Source organism: Sitophilus oryzae, unplaced genomic scaffold (assembly GCF_002938485.1).
Source record: "Sitophilus oryzae breed Bouriz unplaced genomic scaffold, Soryzae_2.0 scaffold_684_pilon_pilon, whole genome shotgun sequence".
Lineage (NCBI taxonomy): Eukaryota > Metazoa > Arthropoda > Insecta > Coleoptera > Curculionidae > Sitophilus > Sitophilus oryzae.
The window spans coordinates 845,886-868,736 of NW_022147289.1; the positions used below are offsets into that span (position 1 = coordinate 845,886).

Consider the following 22,851-nt stretch of genomic DNA (forward strand, 5'->3'; position numbering starts at 1 on the left):
AAGTTTACATTTATTTAAGTCTTGACAATATGGGTACAAATAGAAAAAATAGCTTCAGTCCAACAGCTGTGCTTGTCAGTTTTTACAAGTGACGTCTTTCTTATGAACGTTATATATTTAAGCGACGAGCGCTTCCAGTATATGTGCCGGTGGGGTGATAAAAAATGGCATATTTTCAGTCGGATTCTCTGGAATGATACCGTAATCTCCAGGGCTAAGCAAAAAAGGCTTACGTGTCGGCAGTGAGGGAACGAAGAGGAAGAGGGATAGGTAGGATTTAAAATGGACTTTGGCTGAAATCTACTTTACTATGGCAATTTTCCTTTTTCTTAATTCGCTTGTTACCGTACGGGAACTTATCGAATATACAGTATGTCCCCGGATTGTCTTTACAAGAGCAAAAACTTTTTTATTATTGACATATACAGAAAAATTCACTCTTCATAAAAATTTTTGTTTATTCTAAAATGGCTAATCCCGTGTACACTTTTCCAAATTTTTATACCGTTTTAAGGAAAATTATAAACAAACTGAAAATATAGTTGAATTTGTCCTAAAATAGGAAGAAGAAGGAAATAGGAAAAATATATGTATAGTCTGTCCAACGACAAGATCCTTGACTGTGATAGACATGTCTGTCATTTTAATTTCAAAGTAGTTTATTTTATTTTACAAAGAAATAAGTTGGTACAACTGGAACGCATAGCAGGAAATTAATATATTTAAAATTTGACTGACAAGTGATTACTTCAAAATATTCTGAATAAAACTGTATAAAACTGAAAAAATGTAATCGAGTTATTTTATTTCAAAAATGGTATGTGTTAATACAAAACAAAGAAGAACTACATACCAAAAAAATATAAAAAAGAATTATTTCTTACTTTCAAGCTTCAAGAAACTTTTAACTTAACCGCATTTATTATTATACTTATCAATACAACTTACGTACAAATACAAATTTGTAATATTCCACGGGAATAAATAAAACAAACTATTTTATTAATAATAACACTTACCAAATTTTATACCTTAAAGGTTGATTAATTAACTTTAATCTTAATTTTTTTAAACCAGTACCTTTTGACATTATTTTTCTGCAGTACTAAAATCCATTATTTACCTATCGTGTGATGTCGATATTTTACAGCTACTCCAGTTTTTAGTATATGTTTAGTACGATCCTTGTACCATATACGAGATGCACTTGTCTACGACGATATAGTATACAAACTTTATTGATGGTAACTTTATTGGTGTATAGGACTTTCTGCCTAGGCAGCGAGTATTAACTATAAACTATGCTCTGGGTCTACGGTTAATTTTCCTTCGATTTTTCCTCCACTTGACTTCAAAAGACACAAAACACACGTAATAGAACGAATCAAAATGCTTCATCTTCCAAAACGCAGGGTATTTGACATAAGTTGACACAAAATTATAACCTATAATTTGGCAAGACTTTGACGAGCCTCAAAAATCTAAAGGCGAGTTTATACGCATCGGCGTCCGTTTTTCGTTCATCGTTTTGTCAAATCAATAAAATTGAAATATGATCTGTCATTTTTGAAATAAACCAATAAAACTGGTTAAAAACAACAAGAGACGACGCATGACGGATTTGTATTTAAACCCATCCATAGTTAACTCAAAAAATATTAGAAACTTTTTTTAGTAAAATAAATAGATTGGTATGGGACATCATCTGCTTTTCTTCTGTCATCGTCTGTCGAAATCTTACCTGAGAAAAAAGAACAGGGTATATATTCGTCGTATAACTATGAACTTAGAACCAAAATCTTTATCCTCCATTTAAGAATACGTATTTAAAAGTCGTTTTCAATTACACAAACAAAATTTCCAATGATATAGTCCTAATATAATGTATCTTTCAGTGTTTTTAACTCTAATTTTAAATATAAAACGTAGCTACTAGAAAGGTATTGTTATTTTAATAAAGTCATTAATTTTTTGTAATATATTGTCGAGCAGTATCGAAATTTGTCCCAAATGCTTTCCAGTTTACGACCTGTTGCATTATTTATCAGTAATTTATCAGAGGTCTAAAGCCGGCTTTTATTTATTGTTGTGGATTTTAGCCATTTGTGCAGTTACTCTAATTAATTAGCAAACTGTACGAGTATACGCTACGAAATGTATAGAGGTATTATTCATTGTTAAGATTAATTGAATGCGATAAAACAATATTTTATTATGGATTTACAGGTTTATAAAGTGACTATTTCAAGAGACTATTATGTTTACTTATATTTGATGAAATTTATTTATATTAAACTTTTTTTTTACTTAAGAATGCTCCATTAATCCGGCCAATAAATAATATAATAATATTGCCAAGTCATTATAACTAATATAATAAAATAAGTATCATAGTTCAACAAGTTATGAGAAAAACAAGAGGTCCAAGAATCGCCTCCTAAATATTAGCATGTCGTTAAGGAACACCCTGTATATTGTAACCAAATATTTTGTTAGCAGCTCGATAACCGTTTATGAATTATTACATTGATAATTCTACAATTACATTGATAATTCAGTTTTCAAATTGAACGATATAAATCTTCAACAGTACACTTTGTGATCATACTGCGACCCTTTTAATTTGAGACAGAAATTATTATCTACGGTCTTGAGTAGATTCGTTAAATGAACCAAGGATTAATTGATAGATTTAGGTAGTTCTGCTAATGGCTAAAGCCATAACTATAAATTCAGCACGAGTTGCATTTTCTTGATTAATACTCAAACGAATCGGCAAAGGAAACTCGGGCATAATTTCAAATTATAAAATCGAGTTATGAGTGAAGTTAACACAAAGGAAAGTTTTAAAAAACAAAGGCTATTTTAGTATTAAAAATATGTAAAATCTATCTAAAATCATTAAAAAATATATACAATGTTTTTATTTTAACTGTGAACTTAGGACTTATAATATGTTAACTCTTTTAGTAATATAATTACGCTATGTTCATTTTTAAAATAAAACAGTCAATTCATTGCATTTTTTATGGTTGGTTTAAACCAACAATTTATTAATTTCCAACGTCCATTTAAAAAAGCGCTATTATTTTGTTCTAAAATAAGTCAGTTCTTACAATTAACTTTCAATATTTTATTGTAAATTAATAAATAAAAATAAAATTAATTAATAATTATTAAAAAAAAATCTTATTTTTTTTTGTAACAGAGTATTGTAGGTTGTCTAGTTGAATCAATCAAATCCAAAGCATTGACTCATTCCACTTTAAAAATGAACATAGTAGAATAACATTCCGCTATAAGTCCTTTGTTCACGGTTAAAATAAAAGCACGGTATATTAAATAATAATGATGCAGATAATGTAATAGATTAAAAAATATACAGGGTGGTCCGAACTGTATTCCGGAAACTTCGGCAGCATATTCTGCTGATAAAAGCGAGTAAAAAAGTTCGTATAAATGTATGGTCCTAAAATGCTTAGTTTCGGAGATACAGGGTTGAAAAATTTGATTTTGATGTCAATATGACTCCTATTTGTAGGGGGCGGCACCTACATGTGTTTTAACTGTTTTGCAGATTAATAACTTTTCGTCCGTACCTGTAAAAAACTACTGAGTGAAAAAAATATACATTTCCGTGATTTTTTACGTAAAAATTTCTCTTGGTAAAAATTGCTACGACCAAGCGTTCTCAAGATATTTAGAATGGAAATAGTCAATACATGTCATTATTGACAAAAAATAAACATGTTGAGTAGATAGTTATTTGAGTGAAATAATAAATTTGGGAACTTTTTATTTGTTCTTCGAAAAAAAAAATGATGATAAAACAGTTTCTGTTGAACTTTGGGCACAAAAACATTTCAAATTTATGATTTCAGTCTAATAACTATTTAGTCAACGTGTTTAATTTATGTCAATGATGACAGGTATTGATAATTTCGATTCCAAATATCTCGAGAACCCTTATCCGTAGTGATTTTTACCAAGGGACCTTTTTTACGTAAAAAACGTCATAAATCTATCTTTTTTACTCAATATTGACGTTACTTCAGAAATTATATGGAAAAAATCGAAATAAAAATGAAACTTCTACACCCTGTATCTCGGAAACTAAGCATTTTAGGACATACATTTATATGAACTTTTTTACTTATTTTTATCTGCAGAATATGCTGCCGAAGTTTCCGGAATACAGTTCGGACCACCCTGTATATTCAAAGAAATAGCCAAATAAAAATATTAACTCAGTGTGGGAAATTTTGATTTGTATAATTGTATAATTAATTATTATTAATTAAAGTTAGCTAATAAAAAAATGATTTTTTAAAGGAGAATATCCAGAAAATCGACAATCGGATATCTTTGAAATTAAATATCTCGGAAACTATGCGTTTTCCAAACGCAGTTTAAACGAGGCTTTATAAAGCTCCACTAGCTTTATCCGTAGAGACTTACCGTTTCCCAGAGGAAACATCTTATTTTTATTTACCAAACCAAACCTTTATTTTTTTTTCTACTGGTATAATTTAATGTAGCCACCAAACGCCAAAATTTTCGAAGTGATTTCCACCCTTAATTTCAACGTTAACACCTTAAAAATTATTTAGAATCATAAAAAAGACCCACAAAAAAACTCACGGAATTTAATATCTCGACCGGACTAAAATGCTCATGGCTTGATTGGTTATCTTTCTCCATCCAGATTCTACACCCATCCACTCTTATCCTTCTCAAGTCCTCTTTAACATCCTTTTTCCATCTGGTTCTCGGTCTACCCTTCCTTCTCTTTCCACCTATTTCACGTTTCATTATCATACTAGGAACTTTTGCTTCGGACATTTTTTCAATGTGTCCCAGCCATCTCAGTCTTTGATCTCTTGCTACTCCCGTTATACTCGGTGCCCGATATAGTTGTTTTAATTCTCCATTTGTTCTTCTGGTCCATATGTTGTCATCTTCTTTCCTCCAAAAATCTTTCTTAGTATTTTTCTTTCCCAGATCTCTAGCCTCGAACTTTCCATTGCACTGAACGCCCACATTTCACATGCATATTGGTCGTATCATTGTTTGGTACATTCTGATTTTTAAACGTCTAGGGATGTTCTTACTCTAAATAATTTTCTGAAGTGCGCTAATACATATATTTTCTGCCATTATTGTTGCCATAATTAACAGAGTTACATTTGGTTTCCTTAGAGATACGGTTCCTAGATATATGAATGTATCTACTTCCTTACACTTGTATCGTTTTCCTCTCTCAGAATCTATTTGTAGACATCTTCCCTTCTCAAAATCCTAACCACTCCATAAACTTAGTTTTCTTCTCATTAAACACTAAGCCTACTTTTTGCACTTGATCTTCTCGTTAAGATAACTAAATCATCTGCTAAGATAACTAAATCATTTGCAAAGGCTAAGTTTTTTCATAATAATTATTAATATCAAATTTACCGGATATTTTGAACAAAAAAAAAAATAACTTGATAAATGCCATATAAAGATATGTAGTGTATCATAGCCATCTATATTGTCTAACGACAAGCCGTGAAGTACGCAATCTGGCAACATGTTGTTTAGTCCGCTGGTTACGAATTCTGTGGTTAGATTCTTATCGATTTTTCCCAAATTAGGAGGTGTAGACAAGTAAAAACTCGAGGTGAGTTGGTTTAATAATTTAAACAGTTTATATTCTGAAATCTTGCTTCATAAAACGCGTTCGTTATTCATATTTGATAAAAATATGATTAATTTTAGATGCCTAGACATTGCTGTGTTCTTGGCTGTACCTCAAATTATGCCAGTGCTTTGAAACGTGAAGGAAAGAAAACCACAGTTTCTTTTCCAAAAGAGCAACTTATTTGACAGGAATGGATCCGGTCAAGCCATAGGGACAATTTTGAATTCTCCAATAGTTCTGTAGTTTGCGAGAAACATTTCGAAAAATACGAGATAATAAGAGTTGAAACCTATAAAAATAAAGAAGGGGTTTTGGGCGAATTCCCACTCAAAAGGACAAGATTATGTGAAGATGCAGTGACGCACATTTTTCCTAATCAACCCAAATACTTGTCAAAACCACTTCTCGAGCTGACCTGTTTCAGGGTCAGCTTAGGGTCAGCTCAGAAGGAAGATAAATTTAGGAAAATATCAACAGGAAACAGAAAATTTCTTGAAAAGTGCCAAAATAAATAGTTTTGCTGAATTTCTTGAAACTTTTGAGTCAAAAGTGTGTTTGGAACTGTGGAATTAGTTAAGGATGGGAAAGTTTTTTTTTCTGTTGAATGTGTGTATTGATGACTTAGACAGTGAAGATAGTGTTAATGTTGTGCCCAGTATCAATTATTGACAGTACATTTACTGTACAAGTGTTTATCGGAAACTGTGAACTAACAGTATGTGAGCTGAGACGGATTCTACCTAAGGACAAGAAACTGAGCCGATAGTCACAATTGGACAATCTACTTGCTAGATACAGGTTTTCAAGGCAGGTACCGAAAGAATGTGAATACAATGTAGACAAAGCATACGCAAATGTTCAAAACGCTATAAATTGTTTGTATCAGGATTCTTTTGTATCCAGTAATAATAATTTATTATTGGAATAGGTATTTAATAAAAATAAAAGATGTTTTTTTTGCAATTCTTGTGTGGTCTCTTTTTTACTCATTTCTCCTATAACAATCTATTTAAAAACTATTTTTATCAAAGCTGTGAACAAAGCTTTCGAAACCTAGAATAGTAAGGACTTGGTCCTGTTTTGTGTAATTTTTTTTCTTCATCTGAAAGCCAAACCGCTTTCCGCTTTGTTTCAAGGGTTCATAGTTTCATAGATGTCGATTTTCGAAAGAAATCAGAACATGTATATTATTTCGTATATTCTTCATTTTATTGATTTTATGGAAAGCACTGTTCATTAAAATGTTGTATCCTATGTTATAGGGCTTGTTTCTCTCTACAATTTCCTGTCTCACAATGTACCGTTTGTGACCAGGAAGGGTTCATAGTTTCATAGATGTCGATTTTCGAAAGAAATCAGAACATGTATATTATTTCGTATATTCTTCATTTTATTGATTTTATGGAAAGCACTGTTCATTAAAATGTTGTATCCTATGTTATAGGGCTTGTTTCTCTCTACAATTTCCTGTCTCACAATGTACCGTTTGTGACCAGGAAGGGTTCATAGTTTCATAGATGTCGATTTTCGAAAGAAATCAGACCATGTACATTATTTCGTATATTCTTCATTTTATTGATTTTATGGAAAGCACTGTTCATTAAAATGTTGTATCCTATGTTATACATAGTTTCATAGATGTCGATTTTCGAAAGAAATCAGAACATTACCGCTCAACTTAATTATTTTTTTTATAATTATAAAATAGTCACGCTACCCATAGACAAGTGAATAATCCGAAAAGATTTGTCACATAAAAATTTGGTGGCAGCTCAGGGGATACACAAATAATTAATTTGTAGTACCCAGATTATTGTTTTGATTATATTTTTTATTTAAAATTTGGATACAGCTCAGGGGATATACAAAAAATTAATTTGTAATACCCATAATAGATTATTGTTTTGATTATATTTTTGATTTAAAATTTGGTTAAAACATAAGTTAGGTCATGTTAGGTTAAGTTATGCCGGACCACTTAAATTGAAATATGCGACGTTGCCTTTTTAACTTCACGACTTGTCGTTAGACAATATAGATGGCTTTGAGTGTATCTATAAAGTCAGGGAAGGTTTGACAGACGACATCCAAAACATTTTAGAAACTAAGAATTTCATAAAAATGAAATTAACTTATTTTAAAATAGATAAATATACAGTTAATATTTTATGTCACAACGCCTTTTAAGTCAGTTAGCTTAATTGTAATAAATTATAAACTGCGTCTCTTTAGCTTTCAAGCGTGCCAGCTGCATTTATCCATTTATATTATAGTTCAGTTCACGTTGAAAGTCTGTTAAAGTGTAAGTTGCACATTGTTTCGTTGCCGGGCGAACTCTTTTACGACTGGTCTTCAGTTTGCTGGTAACGGTGTCGCATATTGCTTAGTGATATATAGCATTGTATAAAATATGGTCTGACAATATTACTATTTAACCGAAAGGTTTTTGGTAAATTTATTTTGTCCCATATTTAACAAGCTTTAACATTTTTGTGTGAAACTTCTTGGCGCGCGCTGGGAGTAAAAATTCAAGGCCGTGACACACAAGCTAGCGTGTATTTGTGAGCAGTCCACGTGTTTATCAAAAATATTGATATTTTAATACAAATTTTGTGAAAGTGAATCAAATTATTACGTGTAAAAAACTATTTGTTACACATAAAAACTCTTTGTTACACGGAAAAAAAATTACATGTAAAAAAACTATTTGTTACACGTAAAAATATATCTGTTACACGTAAAAACTACATATCGTCCCATTGCTGCCAAAAGTCACTAACTAACATTTTTCCGAACAACCAAATTCAATCACTAACTATGTTTTGAAGCGGAGAATCGATTGCAAAAAAGTCATTAACTACGATTTCTGGCTATTTATGTTTTATTTTAATACCGAAGTACTAACTATAACATCTTTATGCAATGCAATTCATCTTTAGACGCATTTTTCTCGGAAGTAATAAAAAGTAAGTTAGTGACTTTTGGCAGCAATGGGACGATATATACCGGGTGCGTCTTAAAAGTGGCTCACCCCTATAACTTATTTATTTTTTCAGTTAAAAAACGAGATTTGGTATGTTAGTACCTATATGACATAAATTAGGATTAACTGACGTATTCAATTGTTTTTGGTCACTTCCTGTTTCACCGAAAATGACTACAACTTGTGATTTTTAAATCGCACCCTCGGTATTTTTTTACTTTATTCGATAGAAACTAACAATCTGAATAGAATGACGTATCATATGTCAACTTTTGACATTTTCGCATATGATTTATATGATACCGAAAATTTGACTCGAAATACCAGTGTGTGGTATCAAATTATTCGTAAAAAAATGCTTTTTCCTAATATGCTAATGAGCCACCCTCGTTCCATTTGAAAAAATTGAGATATGATTAAAAATACGATTTGAGCATTTTCTAACTGGTCAGGACGAGACACTAAAATCATTAGATTAAGAATTAGTGTTTTGAACATAGCCACAGCACTCTAGATTGAATTTTAAAATACGACAAAAGTTGCCATATGATATGTCATTCTATCCAGAATGTCATTGTCTATCGAATAAAGTAAAAAATTACCGAGGGTGCCATTTAAAAATTAAAAGTTGTATTCATTTCCGGTGAAACAGGAAGTGACCAAAAACAATTGAATACGTCAATCAATCCTAATTTATGTCATATACTAACATACCAAATCGTTTTTTCATCTGAAAAAAATAAAAGAGTTACAGGCGTTAGAAATCGCTTTTTTTATTGTTTTTATAGATTCTAGTTGAAAATAAAAGAGACTGTCGAAAGTAAAGAGAGTATGTTTGTTAAGGCTACATCTTGGAAGAGTGTTTGAGAGTGAACTTGTGAGTAAGTGTACCTCTGAATGAATGAGTGAATGAGCTTGTGTGCCTAATGAATGAGTGCATGGAGTGTTCTCCTTCAGTTCCTTAAATACGGTCTCCGATTTCCTAATATCCAGAGGCGTACAATATACTTTTTAATATTCTTAGGGTAAATTTCATTAAGGTGTCGAATAACTAAAGTCTAGACGTTACGATGTTTGTATATAGAAACGGACATGACTAACAAAGATATATTATTCTACAATAGGGACTTTCGACTAATAATAATTAAAAAGTCGTTTATGATTAAGAGTCTGGTCCGGGGGTTAATTGCTTTTAAGGGTAATGAATGTTTTTAGAAGAAAGATAGTGGGAAAAACTTGATACGGATCGTCTTTTAGATGCACAAACAAATTTTAACAGTGGCGTAACTTAAAGCAGATAAAATCTTTCCTAAAACTAATATTATAATCTATTAACTTTAAGCAGGGATACAACAAACGGTGAATGCAGATTATGTGGGGAAAATGAGGAAACACCAGAACACCTTATCACTGAGTGCGCCGAGACGACTGATGTCGAACATGGAGAGCTGCCCTCTCTGGAGTCGTCTCAGATACTGGCTTGTGTCAAAGCCCCAAGACTGTATGATGAGTTATAACTCGTTATAACTCAAGAAAGGGGAACACACAATAGATCTGTAAGGTCGCGGTGATTAACCCCCCTCCTAAACATTCTACATTCTAACGTAAAAAAAGAGAAGGCCGTTTATGCCGCAAAAAATGGATATTTTGACACTCTCAAGGAATCAAAATTTAAAGGGTATTTTCCGTTGATCTAGAATTATGAAATTTGGAAAGTAATACCGTCTTATACTACAAGTTTAGGAAAAAATCTGAAAATTATACATTTGTAATTGAGTCATAAAAAATGTAGTCTTTATACGGAACCCTCGGTGGAGAGTCCGACCCGCCCTTGTCCAGTTTTTTTTATTTTTTCAGCTTAGAAAAACCCTATGTAATACATAAAATCTTATATTTATTTCTATCAAATTATTTTTTTACGAATGCGGTAAAACAAATTAAATTCATGTAATGACAGCATGTAATTTTAAACTGTATATTTGATGTTTTATAAGTTATCGCGCTTAAAATGTCCAATTTATATTCGGAAGAGAATGAAATATGTTCCATTGGAATGAGTATGCAACCCTCCGATAGTGTATCGTCAGGTAAGTACTGTCTTATTGTATAGAATCTCAGAGAAATAATATTAATACAGAAATTTGCTGTATAAAATGAAGGAATAGTTTTTCCAAGTTGGAATAGGGATTGGGACTCTTAATTGTCATTTTTAATCTAATTCAAAACAACTATCTCCGAATTTTAAAAAATGTCCCATATGATGCGGATTTCTATCTATATAAGAATCCGAATTAATGATGTAGATATCAGATTAACAGTGCAAACTGTATGCACACATATTATCTGTACTAATGAATAAAAAACTGTGTGGGTTTTCATATATCACGTTTCCTCATCATTACGCAAGCTGCACACCTATGTTTGTATTAATTATTCATATTAATAGCAAATCGATAGAGTCAATAGTGTGATGTACACCACGCGGAAAATGTATTACAATGTATCGAGGTAATAAAATACCCACATATCGGGTTTCCAATCCTAATTAAATTGTTTGTTTTTAATCCATTACGAAGTGTGATATAATTAGGTGTGTTTAGCTCTAATTAATTACCAATTGATAATGATACTGCGTTATTAAAGAATTATTTTTATGATGTCTTTTTAAGCTTGTGGCCATTGCTTAGGGACATGTGTATCTGCTTGCTGCACGAGAATACTTGCTTCGGTTTCCAGCTGGTAGGGTCGCATTATTTATTTAAACATAAATAGTTATTTATAAAAATAGAGAGGCAAGACGCCACCTCAAGGAAGACAATATATCATAGAGGTATAATAGGTCTACCAATAAATCTAACTAGTCAGATGACACCACAGATAAATAAAAAAGCAATGACAATTGTTTTGTTAGCCATTAGTTAAATGACCATTGCTTTATAATAAATAAAAATACAATAATAAATTAAATCTCGAAAACAGTGATGATTGTTTTTAATATTTAATTTTTTATTGTACATATTTTTGAATTTACCGCCCCACGTTGGGCGCCAAAATATAAACAACCCGAAACGCCCCACGTCGGGCGCCAAAATATAAACAACCCTTAACGCCCCACGTCGCACACACGGCAAAATGCTATATTTAGCTTGACAAAAATTCAGTTTAATTTATTTTTCGTTTGTTTATCCAAACAGTGTCTTTTTTATTACATTTGTAGGGCTTATTTTAAATATTATAAATTTTTCCATTCAACTAGAGTAGTGCAAGCGTTACCGAGTATTAATGAAGTTCGAATTTTTTGTGAAGTGAAAACGATTGTCATTTACACCCAGCACAGCAATTTGAATTTTTTTCTACTGTCAATAATATATGAAAAAAACTCGTAATAAACTTAGAAATTCATAATTTAGAATATATCTCTTCTTAAAACTAAAAAATATATTATAAATTAATAATAAATATAAAACTAAAAAATATATTATGTATAGAAATCAGTGCGACACCCTGCAAATAAAGGGGCTATTTCAAAAAAAGGGCAAATTTGGAAAAGCTGATTTTTTTATACCTGTATCAACATACATTAGTGATTTTAATTTTATTTAATTAAAAGCTGAACTCCGTGGAACTTATAACTATTACCCATTATGAAAACAAAATTGTAAAAAAATAAACCCAAAATAGTGCGTTTAAAATATATTTTATCTACATTCAATACTATTTTATCTACAACAAAAATCCTTTATGGGTATTTCGCCTCTGCACTGCAAGAAAAATCTACAAAATAAAATGATTATTTTTTGTAGACACTTCTGCGTTAAACCTATGCTTGTCAGAAGTTATGTTTACAGTAATAAAAATTTGCCTAACAAAGAAAAAAATGCTTAACGTTTCGGAAAGTCTATCTCTTTCCGTCGTCGGAAGCAAAAAAAATACAAAGAATAAAGAAAAAAATTATTTAAAATATTTAAATTCAAACTATTATGAGAACACTATGTATCTGCTTTCAACAACTAAAGTGTTCTCATAATAGTTTGAATTTAGATATTTTAAATAGTTTTTTTCATTATTCTTTGTTTTTTTTTGCTTCCGACGACGGAAAGAGATAGACTTTCAGAAACGTTAAGCATTTTTTTCTTTGTTAGGCAATTTTTTATTACTGTAAACATAACTTCTGACAAGCAGTGTCCATTTAGGTTTAACGCAGAAGTGTTTACAAAAAGTAATTATTTTATTTTGTAGATTTTTCTTGCAGTGCAGTGGCGAAATACCAATAAAGGATTTTTTTGGAGAGATTTAAAATAGGTCCACAAATTTTATAAGAACGGCAGTGAGTGGATGAACATGCGAAAAAAATATTTGTAATTTCGATTTTTGTCGAGCTAAACATAGCATTTTGCCGTGTGTGCGTCGGGCACTAAAAAAAGTAATATTTGTAATTAACTAAATATTTGTTTGTTAAAGAGAAATAAGTATGGCCCGTAAATGTGTCACAATTGTTTCTGCTCAAACATTAACTGATCTCATCAATTCCAAACTGTTTTTAATGAAAAAAAAGTCTTAAATGTTTTTAATTAAAGGTTTGTTATACAGGGTGTTTCAAAACAAATGCGAAAAAAATCAGGGGGTGATTCCTTGTTCAAAATAAAGGGTAGTTTGCTTCATAAATGTTGGGTCAAAAGTCAACCATTAGGAAGATATTGCGGTACAAAGATGGCGGAAAAATAATGTTTTTATTTTTTAACTTGAAAACGAAAAGAGATAGACTAATAAAATTTTATGGAAGCATTACTGTTATGAAAACACACTTTCTGGTAATTTTTTCGCTTTTTTAAAATGAGTGGAAGGGGTTGAAATAAACTACCCCTATCATTCTTGTTAACGAAATTTAAAGAAAAATCTTATCAAATACATGCAAAAACATTAATTTGGATAGTTTAGTTTATTTAGAAACTTTTTTATCTCTTGTATTTTTTTGATAAAACTCACCGATTTGAAATTAAAAAATAAAATGTAAAGCATTACATGTCAGGACAAAAAACATTTTCTGATAAAGAATCTAGTGGGCTGCTGTAATTTTTTTAGGAAAAAATCTAGTCGGCCGCTGTTACTTTTAGGATGTTCCTAATATTATTTTATTTGACATTACTCTACTGCAATACGTTATTATCTAGATGATTATTATTATCGTTATTATCACTAGATTCTTAATCTAAAAATGTTTTTTGTCCTGACATGTAATGTTTTAAATTTTATTTTTTAATTTCCAATCGGTGAGTTTTATCAAAAAAACACAAGAGGTAAAAAAGTTTCTAAACAAACTAAACTATCCAAATTAAAGCATTTGCATGTGTTTGATAAGATTTTTCTTTAAATTTCGTTAACAAGAATGATAGGGGTAGTTTATTTCAACCCCTTCCACTCATTTTAAAAAAGTAAGAAAATTACCTGAAAGTGTGTTTTCATAACAGTAATGCTTCCATAAAATTTCATTAGTCTATCTCTTTTCGTTTTCAAGATAAAAAATAAAAACAATATTTTTCCACCATCTTTGTACCGCGATATCTCCCTAATGGTTGACTTTTGATCCAACGTTTATAAAGCAAACTACCCTTTATTTTGAACAAGGAATCACCCCCTAAAGTTTTTCGCATTTGTTTTGAAACACCCTGTATATTATATATTTTTATAGCCAAAATAATAACACTGTCACTGAAATAAATCTTCTTGGATTGCTTTAAAATGTTTTTGACAAGTTTGTACCCAAACGGTTTAGTAAGGTCTTTATGGCGAAATGACGAGTGGCACTTTACGTTTAAACTGAGAGGGAAATTATTCCAAGCTTCTGCTTTTGTTGACGTCAAACGAATGACGGCATTTTCTATAAAAAATGTTTTTCCAGGGTCGAAAGCGTTCTGTTAGACTGTCAGACCGAATATCGTTTTCAAAATGGCGATTTAATTTGCGTTGATTTTATTTACACTGCGATAGAAAATTGTATTGCAGATTTATCTATTTTAATTAAATTTGATTGATGAAGTAATTTAGCCTTGCGAAGACGTAATGTTTCCAAATTACAGAGTATTAAAGGATATTTAATTTTTCCCATTATACTTCAAATAAAATTTCAATTTAAAAACTTCAATCTTTTTTAATTTTACTTTACAATTGAGGCGTCAAGTTGCAAAACCCGCCTTATCCATTTAAAAAAAATGGCCTAATGATACATTAATAGTGGACCCTAAAATCTACATAAACATAGTCCCAAACTGCAGAAAAAGTCCCCTATTTCTAAATAGAAATCACTACAAATTACGTTACACTTATATTGGCTTTTTATTGTCATTGAATCTTGTGTAAGTATTTGTATTATTGTTACAAATCCTGCATTTTTTCATAAGCTTTTTTACACAAGTATAACATTACTACTGTCTTTTCAAATCCTTACTTAATTTTAATAAAATAGTATATTTAGTATACCCAGTTAGCTAGGAAATGACGATCGATGACATTTCCTATATAAATTTACATATAAAATGACAGCGTTCTTCATTTCATAGCAATCGTTGACGCCGTTTTTTCTTCATCATATTGTATCAAAACTCGCAATATGCATCATACTGCAACAAAACCAGCCTTATCCAAATTATTTTTGCGTTTTTTTCTCATTAAAAATTAAATATTAATTTTTATTTCTACAAAAACCAGATACAAAAAAATTATTCCACTTAATGGACAGGCTTTTTGTAAAATAACGCTTCAAACATTTGCTAAAACAGTTTTTGCTTATTATCTCGAAACAACGTTTTTGGGATAAGGCGAATTTTGCAATTTGACGCCTTATTATCACTTTTAGGAATATTATATAATATTTAAATTATTCTATTCTTTTCTAGGCATTTCCCTGTTTACTCAACCCGAGGAACTTCCAGAGTTGCCGGCTCTCGACGAGCAGCGGTTACGGGAAGCTGCGGCAGCGTTGCAACAGCGCCTGGTTCTACGTCACTGGTTGACCAGGCACGGGCTGCAATCCTATTTGCAGAGGTTGCTGTCGGTGGGCGTGGCCAGGTTGGAGGATGCCTATTGGCTGGAGGACAGTAAAGCTAAACAAGTAGGTTTGGTTTGGTTTGGTTTGGTTGAGAGACTACCTATTAAAGTATTATAAACAAACTAGCGTGTACCAGCGACTTCGTTCGCGTCGAATTAATCATTTGTAATGGTGATGATAAAGCAAAGCAAGAATTTCCTTTAACATACAAACTGGATAAAATTTAACAATATGGCGATATTATTATATAACTTGGTAATATTTGAGGGGTAGTTCCATCTTGTTGGAATTTGACTTTCGAAAAATCCGTTTGCCAAAAATAAGCTATATATATATATTTTTACGTCAAGCAGTTTAAGCAGAATCGTGGTTAAGAAATTACCCAACTTTTTGGAACACCCTGTATGATTTTTTAAATAATTTCAAAATATGTAAAAAAAAACAAATAAATTTCGCGTGTCCAAGCGTTTTCCCGAAAGACTAACCGTTTTTTAAATAACAAATATTGTAATATTTGAGGGGCGTTTTTACCCTCTTGGAATTTGAGATTCGAGAAACCCCTCCTTATCGAACCTCTACACCCCACAGTCAATCCGTTTGCCAAAAATCAGCTTTAAACGTCAAGCAGTTTAAGCAGAATCGTGATTACTCAATGGTCATATTTTATGAAACACCCTGTATAAATTTATAAATAATATTTTAATATTTGAGGGATAGGTTCACCCCCTTAGAATTCGAGTTTCGAAAAATCCCTTCTTATCGAACCTCTACACCCTAAAGTCAATCTGTTTTTCGAAAATCAGCTTTTTACGTCAAGCGCTTTAAGCAGGATTGTGATTAATCAATGATCAGATTTTTCGAAACACCCTGTATACATTTTTAAAAAATTTTAAAATATGTAAAAAAAGAAAATAAAATATACGTGTTTAAGCGTTTTTTCGGAAACTTGACCGTTTTTTAAATAAAAAATATTGTAATATTTGAGGGGTGGTTTCACCCTCTTGGAACTGGAATTTCGAAAAAGCCCTTCTTATCGAACCTCTACACCCTAGAATCAACCCCTATGCCAAAATTGAGCTTCTTACGTTGAGTGGTTTGAGCAGGATTGTGATTAATCAGTATGTCAGTCACTTAAGGATTTTATATATTAGTATAGATCTGTAAAAAATGTTTATGCCTCTGTGGCGGATTCATCCCTTCAAAAAAATTCTCTGGGTATTTCGCCACTTGCACTGTTAGAAATTTTACAATATAAAATAGTTATTTTTCGATTGAAAATTGGAACTCGCCAAAATTATTATCGGTTGTCATTCCCAGCTGTTTTTTTTTTCGATTATACGGTATATTAATTCAAAGCAACGCTATACCTAATGACTATGCGGATTTTTAGTTAGCTTAAAAAGTTAGCTTAATAGCTAAGTTAGGTTAAAAAATAAATGTGACATTCTGTAAAACATTTACATAACATATTCGTTTTAATCGGAGTACTGTTTGAGCCTGAACTAATTCCATATACAAACTTGACGAAATATTGTCGCATTGCTACAAACATGTCCCATGTTTTTGGCAACGTACCTAAATGTCCCGGAAGGACAGATCCATATTTCAAATTGTATTTATGTTTACGTAAATAACAAAAATTCTTCAGTCCACATAAATCTTTCAGATACAAAAATATTATTTATTTAATTAATTTATTTGCAAAAGATTACTGTAAGACATTTTGCTAATAATGACTAAAATAATAATAACTAATAAAAATTTATCTTATTTATAATTTTTGCATTCTATTCTAATATAAAAATCTATTCTATACCGTGTGTCCCATAAATGGTGACAAATCTTGAAAAATCGCGCAAAATTACAAATAATCTTTATGTTCTTTAATTCGAACATTTAACTGACTAGATGTTTCATCAACATAAAACTCACACTCAGTGGTATTTTGTATATCACATTTTTCGTTTGTTATTCGGTGTTCATTGGATTAGTACAGATCAAAATAATGTGTATTTTGTGTTTTAAAGTATGTTCGTATGTTAATATCATTTTCCTATCATTATTTTTTACTTTGTACAGGGTGTCCCACTAAGAATAGCTCTCGGCTGTATCTCGGAAAGTATTAGCCGTAGGGGCTGCGGAAAAAATATTTATAACTAAAGAGCTAGGGAGCTCTCTCTCTCTTTGGTCCGTTTCTCTGAAGAGGGATTAGTGACTATGATGTTCCTGTAGCGGTTTTTATCGTATTGTGCCAGTCCGCTCTGTTTTGAGCCATGCTGACGGTTTCATGAAGGCCTTGGCCGATTAGGTCTTTAGTTTGATCAACCCATCTCTTGGGTGATCTTCCTCGTGGTCGCTTTCCCTCTACCTTTCCCTCGACTATTAGCAGCTGCAGTGAGTCCGTTCTTCTAGCAATGTGACCAATATATGTCAGAAAACATCGGTTTATTTTTTTGAGAGGCTGAGTTGTGAGTTTAGTTCTTGGAGAACTCACTCATTCGTACGATGGGCTGTCCAAGGTATACGTAGCAGACGTCTATATGCCCACATTTCAAAAGCATCTATTCGCCTGGTATCGCTTTTCTTCAGCGTCCATGTTTCCGCCTCATACGTAGCAATCGGGAAAACAAGCGAGTTCAGCAGTCTTAGTTTGGTGTTCTTAGTGATGGCTGTATCTTTCCATATCTTTGTTAATTTAGTTACGGCTGTTCTAGCCAGCGCAATTCTACGTCTTATTTCGCCTTCGCATGAGCCGCTGTTGTCGATTAGCGATCCCAGATATAAGTATTTATTAACCACCTTAAATCCAGCTATGTTTCCCACGTGAGGTTGGTTGTTGTTTTGTCGGTCCACAATCATGACAGTAGTTTTGTTAGGATTAAGTTTTAGCCCAAATTCTGTACTAGTTTCTTGGAGACGTTGCATAATAAATTCCATTTCTTCCACACTTGATGTTATGATTAGTGTATCGTCGGCATATCTTAGATTATTGATTTTCCTTCCCCCCACAGATACTCCACCTTGCCAGTTATCGAGAATATCACGCATTATGTACTCGGTATAAATATTGAACAATAGGGGTGAGAGAACACACCCCTGCCTGACACCCTTCATTGCTTGAAATCTATTTGATGTGACATCATTAATTCTTATAAGTCCGTAATTATGTTGGTATAGTTGTCGGATAAGTAGAATAAGGTGATCAGGAACCCCCATTTCCTTGAGTATTTGCCAAAGTTTTTGCCACTTGACTAGATCGAAGGCCTTAGAATAGTCGATAAAACAGAGATACATTTCTATGTTGAATTCTCGCGCTTTTTCTATTAACTGTCGTACGTTCCCTATCTGTTCTCTGGTACCCTTACCAGGCATAAAGCCAGTTTGTTCTTCTGCAATCTGTGGTAGTAGATATGGCCTGAGTCTGTTGTTAATAATCTGCAGGAGAATTTTGCATGCATGAGGAATTAAAGCAATCATTCGATAGTTATTGCAGTCTGCCGGATTACCCTTTTTATATAGTGGTATATATAGCGAGCTGCACCAGTCGTCTGGCCAAATTCCCGTCTTCCAAATCAGATTGCATATGAAATGAATAACATAGCTAGGGAGCTAGCTATGGGAAATTGCTGAAAATTATAGAAAGACCGCTAGGGGGCGCAACTGCAACAAAAAATAAGAAAATTGAGTTTTTACACAATTTTGCCTAGATACGGTGTGCTATAAGTAATAGCTTGATAATCTCCAGTAAATTTTGAATATTTTTTGTTAAAGCCATTTTCCCCTATCTACCAAAATAAAGTGGTGGGGGAAGGTTAGATCTATTTTTATTTAAATATTAATAACTCTGGACTGAATGATCGGAACACAACAAGCGAGGGCTCGTTTAAAAGAGCGTTTCTTACTCTATATTGTACCATATAAACAATAATAATAAGCTTTTGAACGTAGACGCTAGGGGGCGTTGTCTTACAATTTAACAAACATTGCGCGTTTTTTTAAAAGCTTAAAAAGTCAGCGAAAACCGCATTTTGATATCTTCTTTCAAACCGAAGATATTAGCAAAATTATAATAAATACCAAAAAATAAGCCCTTAATTACCTTATTTTTACAACACGGTATCAGTAGCTCTCTTAATTATGCCCATTCTAACAAAAAATAAGATAGAAACAGTTAGCTTATTTTAAAATCGACGAAATACCAGAATACCATAATACCAGATGTATTAATGTCTAATAATTAAGATATTAATAACAGTGAACCAGAAACGATGATTCAGTGAAGTCATGGTAGGCTTTGGAAAAAAGTTGCTTTTGACGTAATAGTATAAACGTCAAATTGTTATTAGATCAACATTTTGATAGTCTTATCAGCGTTTTTTATCTTTGATTTGCTTTTTCAAAATGCCAACAACTTCAACTATTTCAAATAATAAAGGACTATCAGTTATTAATATTTAAATAAAAACAGATCTAACCTTCCCCCACCACCTTATTTTGGTAAATAGGGGAAAATGGCTTTAACAAAAAATATTCAAAATTTACCGAAGATTATGAAGCTATTACTTATAGTACACCTTATCTAGGCAAAATTATGTAAAAACTCCATTTTCATAAATTTTATTGCAGTTGCGCCCCCTAGCGGTCGTTCTACAAACTTGAAAATAATTTCCAGCAATTTCTCAAAGCCCCTTTAGTTATAAATATTTTTTTCCGTAAACCCTACGGCTAATACTTTCCGAGATACAGTCGAGAGCTATTCTTAGTGGGACACCCGGTACTTCAATTTATGTATTTTTTGTTTCTCTATAAATAAGAACTTAATATCAACTATATTTCTTTAAGGTTTTCAACAAAGATATAACAGAATGGTCAGCGGCCCGACATTCTTTGCCTACTTCCAAGCCTCAACTAGATAGCCTTATAGCAGATCTATGGTCAGAAGTAGTGAAAAGTAGCAACCATCAAGACGCATGGACATGGGGTAAGACTATTATATTTTGAGATATTTTTCGTTTTTTACCTCAAAATTAAGTTGATGTATTTTTTAGATATTAGTTTGGCTCATAATACCACAGATTAGGTATACTATATGTATACAGAGAAAAATCTTATCACTAATTCGTGGTACGAAAATTGTTTTTTATGACAATGTGCAAACTAGTAAAACTTTCTGTGCAAAAAAATAAACTCGCTTAAAATAACAATAAACAGCGTAATAGAGAAATAGCGCCAAACCGAATAGCGTGCATGGACGTTAATAAGGCCAGGTGTTATTTCCTTTACGTGAGGTGGTATTAACTCTCTTCATTTATAGTTATCGGATCGGAAAGAATTCTGCTCGCGTCGCGTCCTCTATTTAAACTTAACCTAACTTTGAATTTAAAACTTTGAAATTGTTTTGTTTACTAGGTATTTTAAAACTAAAGGGCTAAAGTGCTTATTTCCAGTGCTTTATTATTCAACGTCTGCCAGTGGGTTTAGGGCAACAAATTCTCTTAGAAGGGCTAAGTCATCTGCTGTAAACCTAAGCCTCTTTATAGGTTCTTTAATATTGGAAGAGGTGGAATCCATATTTTGGGCCATATTTATTTAATTAAAACTAAACCCAGCTATTTAAATATCAAATTATGTAATAAAACTAAAGTAATAATTCAAAACAATTCAAATATAACCTAAAATAAAAGATCTCGCCGGCCGGCCCCGGTTGTCAAATACCCGCACATGTCCATTTAAGCAATTTTTAAACGTTATTTAGAAATAGCGCTTGGTGTAATTGATCCGCAAATTACGTCAGCCGGTAACGTTTATAGCGGGTGTTGCGTAAAAAATTGACTCGCGCATATCGTAAACATGATAATGTACGCGTAAATACTGCATGACGCTATTCGGTTTTCCGATATCTCTCTAATAACTGTGCCGGTCAGACGCTGTGCACAATTTTAGAGGCCATAAGTGGGCGTGCTATGTGCGCAAACTAGTAACCTAACTAGTGCCCGATGCCGAAAATGAAACCACGAAAAACAATAAAGAAAAAACAAAGTTTATAATCTGTATAATCTGTGATAATACTTTGGGTTTTAAAAAAGTTCAGTTTTAAACAATTATAGATAAAATATAAGAAAATCATAAATAAAAAAATAGGAAATGTGAATATATTTAAATTAAACCTCTAGAGTTTCTCGAACAATACATTTTAAACTGGATTAAAAAATCTGTCGTGTCTATTAAAATATATGGAGTATAATAAAAATTATACTTTAAGATTTGAAGTAAATAATGTTATAAGTGCCAAAATATCGGTTTGTCATGTTATATTTGTAAAATGTCCATGGGTATTAAATTGTACTGAATAAAATTCTTAACAAAGACACCGCCCGTTCTACACATATACATTGGTTATACAGGGTGAGTCTTAAATAAGTGCCAATATTTTCAGGGCTGGTAGATCTCGATAAAAGAAACATTTTCTTTTTACCTTGTTTCAAATAAATCTAAAATAGCCGAGTTATTTTTCTTTGAATTTTGAGAACCACTGCATCTTTTCTGTAAATTTAATCTACTACCTGTGTTGCCATATTATCAACAAATTATGTTTTTTTAACTAAGAACTAAAAACATTTCCAAATTTTTTTTCAAAAAATTCCAAATATTCAATTTTTTTTTCGCGGAAAAAATCTCAATCGTATTTCTGAAGTCGAAATATACTACACCTAAAAATATACGCACTTATTTAAGATTCACCCTATTGATACCAAAAAATACTGGCACGTGGAAAATTATTTACTTAAAGTCAAGTGTTTATGACGAACAAATTTAAAGGAAAAAAATATATGTGTCTCATACCCATATAGATTATGAACAATTTTAATATCAACCCCTTACAATAAAAATAAAACTGGGTAGGAATTCTCCCAGATATTTTAGATAGGAGCTTTTTAAGATTACAATGGTTAATCAAAGCTTTTGTAAACCCGAACAAAAGAGCCGAAAGAATATCCTACTGTTGCCTAGCTGCTCTTTCCAGGCCGAATATTGCCCGCGGTTTATTTCAGCACATTCAACGCGTTAATATATCACTCGCAATAATACGGAGTTTCGAGAAAACGGGAAATGTGTTGGAGGAAATCTGTGCCTGGTAAAAGT

General features: G+C 31.9%; 1 protein-coding gene across 2 annotated transcripts in view; it reads left to right on the forward strand.

Moving 5' to 3' along the window:
• The window catches only part of LOC115888135 (apoptosis-resistant E3 ubiquitin protein ligase 1), a 100,869-nt gene that overhangs the window by 42,080 nt on the left and 35,938 nt on the right, over positions 1–22,851 (forward strand). For both annotated transcript variants that reach the window (XM_030907722.1, XM_030907724.1), the window contains exons 2-3: positions 15,557–15,771; positions 20,551–20,689. In XM_030907722.1, the coding sequence (XP_030763582.1) occupies positions 15,557–15,771; positions 20,551–20,689 (354 nt within the window). The remainder of the gene's footprint in view (positions 1–15,556; positions 15,772–20,550; positions 20,690–22,851) is intronic.